A 4,076-nucleotide genomic window follows, 5' to 3' on the forward strand; every position below is an offset into this window, starting at 1 on the left:
GAGGAATGGAAACAATTTTTATCATGAAAATCACATAATTTACTTTTACGAGTACAAGTATCTCTGCGAATGCGTACGTGTTGCTGTGATGTTGCCAGCGTTGCAGATTGCATCCCATCCAGCGCTGTTATTTGAGTGCCTGTTGCGGCACTTGTAGTTATTCTGTTCGTATCTTCTTTTTGGTAAAGCTTTAAATTTACAATTATTCAGAAACTGAAATCACATTATTTGTTTTACTAAGAGCAGTGCTGTGTAGATACATTTGTACTTTTTTTTTCTGACGATAGCAATCTGTGCATTGGACATGGAAGATTGTTCTGCAAAATTGAGATTTCAGTTATTTGTGCGAACATATTTTTATGCTCTCTATATTGATATCCCGTGGTATATAAATAAACATAAACAAAGTTTCATGATTGCGAATTACTGTTGTAGTTTAAATAAAGTTAATATATTTCATATAAATTTTATTGTAAATTCAAAGAGTTTGTGGAATATAATAACTTATCATCTCAAATAATTATTGTTATCGTTGCTTATGTTTCAATCTCGGTATAGTTATAAGCCCTTATTCTACCACCAGAAAAATAATTATCTTAAAAATATATATAAAATTAGTCTTAACGATTGAGGAAAATATAAGGGTTTCAGGTGACATGAAATGGCAAAACATTGCATTGAACTTTTTATAGTTTGATAAATGTAGGTGTATCTACAAGTAGCAACCCGACTTACAAATAGAGACTTTCATCGGTACAGAAAATAAGCCTATTGAGAAACCACAGCTTTTAATATTGTGATGATATTTGAGACCGAAATATCATGTCTCTGGTAGCGATGTTAGACAATTATGGAGACTATGTCAGACATTGAATGAAACGCAAGACTATTTAGTTCTACAGCATTAGCCAAGGATTGGATTGTACTTTATGTAGTTTGATAAATGTAGGTGTATCTACAAGTAACAGCCCGACTTACAAATAGAGACATTCACCGGTACAGAAAATAAGCCCATTGAGGAACCACAGCTTTTAATACCCCTATTTGAGACCGAAATATCATGTCTCTACTAGTGAATGGAAGTGGATAATCTTATCCACGAATGTAATTGCCAATAAATGGCCATGCTGCAGATATCTATCATGTATAGGTAAAATATGAAATGTAAATAAGATTTTAAATTATAAAAGTAAAAAGAAATTTTATTCATTGTATTGACAGAAATGTCAAAAGATAATTTTAACTTATAACTAAATTACTTTTTATACCATATAAAGAAATATATTTTTGAGAAATATTTCTGTCTGTGATTATCTTCCCATTCTAAAATGTTTACTCAAAAAGCTTTGGAAGACATTCGTGCCATTGATATACAAAATGCAAGTAATAGTGAAAATCCTATGAATGACTTTAAAGTTGAAATTGGACCAACTGATACGATTTCTGCGCTTGAATTTGGTCCATCCGTGTTACAGAAAAATTTACTCTTGGCCGGCGGTTGGGATAATACTGTTCGCTGCTGGGATGTGAAGCAAAATGGTAGTACAGTTGCTAAAGGTATGAAAAACTTAAAAGCACCGGTACTTGACGTTTGTTGGACAGATGTTGGCGATAAGGTTTTTATTGCATCAACAAACACACAAATTAAAATGTGGGACTTGGCTTCCGACAAGGTGACGACAGTAGGTACACACGAGGCCCCAATTAAAACATGTCATTGGATTAAGAGCCCAAACTATTCTTGTCTTATGACTGGTTCTTGGGATAAGACCTTAAAAGTATTATAATTACAGTAACCATTTATGTAGTTCTTAATATTAGCATAATTATATTTTTTTTAAAGTTTTGGGATCCTCGTGCACCAAATCCAATGCTCTCTCTTTTGCTGCCTGAACGTTGTTATTGTGCTGATGTGGATTATCCAATGGCAGTTGTTGGATCAGCTAATAAAATGATTTCTATCTACTCACTTGAAGGAACTCCAACTTTATACGCTCAAGAGGAAAGTCCGCTTAATAGTCAAACTCGTTCTATATCCGTTATTAAATATGAAAATATTCCCTCAGGTAAGCTTAAGATGAATAATTACTTTCGTTATTATCGTTATTAAATAAATACATACACTAAATCAAATTGCAAAATCATCTTATGCTAAAATTATAACCTTAACACATTTGAACGTATATTGCGTTAATAACGAATTAATTAATTTGATTCCAAGTTGATTAAGTAGAAACCGTTATTGGTTTCATGAAGATAGAATTATTCGCTCATTGGATCTAAAACGGAGCAGTGGTCATAGATTGCGTTGAGTCCAGTGTAGAAGTCATCTTTGGTCATGTTGTTGGCTTGAAGAATAAAGGTTTTGCTAAATTTTTAACCGCTTCCAAATTCACGTCTATTTGCATGGCATTTGTAGGAAATGTCACAGTTTGCTCTTTAACAGCAGTTTGTTGTACTCATCGCATCTCTTAAATGTCTGTGGTATCAGCTTTGTATAGAGAGGCATCTTCTCTATACAAGATATGCACATATTAGATGCAAACCCATATATCTTAATCCATATTTCGTTTGTGGGAGTTGTCAAAGTTCAGGATACTTATTTGAGGGTACTTCTTGACTTTCACTGGAAGTTGATTTTGTATAACATTTTACAAACTACAAACTTTTAATCATGGTGTTTCTTCTCTGCATATGTATTGAATAAAAATTACATGCATTTTTCATAGGTTCTTTTAGTTCTACAATCCTTTAAATAGTTCTTTATTCACAGGTTATGTAGTTGGTTGCATTGCAGGACGTATGGCTTTGCAATATGTTAATGAAAAGGCAAGACACTTAAATTACAAATGTATGTGTCATCGTAGAATAAATCAATCTAGTGTTATTGATGTTTTCGCTGTTAATGACATAATAGTTCATCCGGTACATGGTACTATCGCAACTGTGGGTTCGGATGGAACATTTTGCTTTTGGGATTTAGATCAACACACACGTTTAAAATTATCAAAAACTATGGCAATGTCAATAACAAAATGCGCCTTTAATCCCAAAGGCGATATATTTGCTTACGCTGTTGGTTACGATTGGGCACAGGTTTGTTTGGAATGATCTATGAATATATATATGCAATTATAATCGTAATGTTTTTATTTTAATTTCAGGGATATGAGTTTTATGATCCAGTTAAAAAACCAAATTTGTTCTTGCATGCGTGTTTTGACGAAACCAAACCAAAAACTTCATAAATTATTGTTTAGAAACTCTTCTAGGATGTGGATTCGAACTAATAAGATGTGGAAGAAATTAAAAAATTTTAAAAGTAGTTTAAAGGATTTTAGTAAAAGTTTTTAATGACTCAAAAATATTGAAACTATTCGATTTCAAAATTTTATTGGATCCGCATCTTATATTTATTGATATTTGTTTTGTTTTTAAATAAAAAATAAAGAATTTTAATAAATAATCCAAATTCATAAAATGTCCAAACTTTAATGAATATAATATTTATCAAATTCATTTTAATAATATTATTAACTGCATTATCTTCTTCTTACAAAAGGCAGCAATCCTCGTTTCTGGTCATGCTCTCGTCATTATTTATAAAAAAAATTTCAATTACGTATTTAGGTTTCTATACATTTGTATATCTAGATATAAATGTGTATAAATGTATTTCCACTACTTTAATTTATTTACGAGTACAATTTTTTACGAGTATAAAATGCTTTTCCATACATTAAAGGCTTTTTTCCTCACTTGATGAAAGTTTGTTTGAAGAGAATAACATCACTATTTCCACTTTTTCCGACACTTCATAAATACTATTTGATGCTCATAAAACTCATATCTGGAAGCAGCACGTACCTGTCCGCAATTCCTCTGCATTTCAGATTTAGATTTCCACTCACGTCCTGGCTAAATGCAAACGAAATTGGACACTTCTACGTGCTGTTAAGGTATTTTTGCACCCTCTCAAGCGACAAAGTTTCAACGCAAACGCACCTGCATGTTCCGATGGAAGGACAACTTATTGGGTGAAAGTTTATGGTTTTAAAATGCAAAAATAGCCCAAG

The 4,076-nt window shown here is 32.0% G+C and overlaps 1 protein-coding gene across 1 annotated transcript; it reads left to right on the forward strand.

Moving 5' to 3' along the window:
* The first annotated feature begins 1,288 nt into the window (after positions 1-1,288).
* On the forward strand, positions 1,289-3,317 carry LOC119682459 (mRNA export factor-like). Its single transcript, XM_038095908.1, has 4 exons — positions 1,289-1,778; positions 1,844-2,066; positions 2,774-3,096; positions 3,165-3,317. The coding sequence occupies exons 1-4, from the start codon at positions 1,329-1,331 to the stop codon at positions 3,246-3,248; spliced, it is 1,080 nt and encodes a 359-aa protein (XP_037951836.1). The 5' UTR covers positions 1,289-1,328; the 3' UTR covers positions 3,249-3,317.
* The last annotated feature ends 759 nt before the right edge of the window (positions 3,318-4,076 follow it).

Source organism: Teleopsis dalmanni, chromosome 2, assembly GCF_002237135.1.
Source record: "Teleopsis dalmanni isolate 2A chromosome 2, ASM223713v2, whole genome shotgun sequence".
NCBI lineage: Eukaryota > Metazoa > Arthropoda > Insecta > Diptera > Diopsidae > Teleopsis > Teleopsis dalmanni.

Coding starts and splice junctions, on each gene's coding strand:
- LOC119682459 (XM_038095908.1), top strand. CDS start 1,329: ATGTTTACTCAAAAAGCTTTGGAAGACATTCGTGCCATTGATATACAA. Junction 1,779..1,843: donor CTTGGGATAAGACCTTAAAA/GTATTATAATTA, acceptor TTTTTTTTAAAG/TTTTGGGATCCTCGTGCACC. Junction 2,067..2,773: donor ATATGAAAATATTCCCTCAG/GTAAGCTTAAGA, acceptor CTTTATTCACAG/GTTATGTAGTTGGTTGCATT.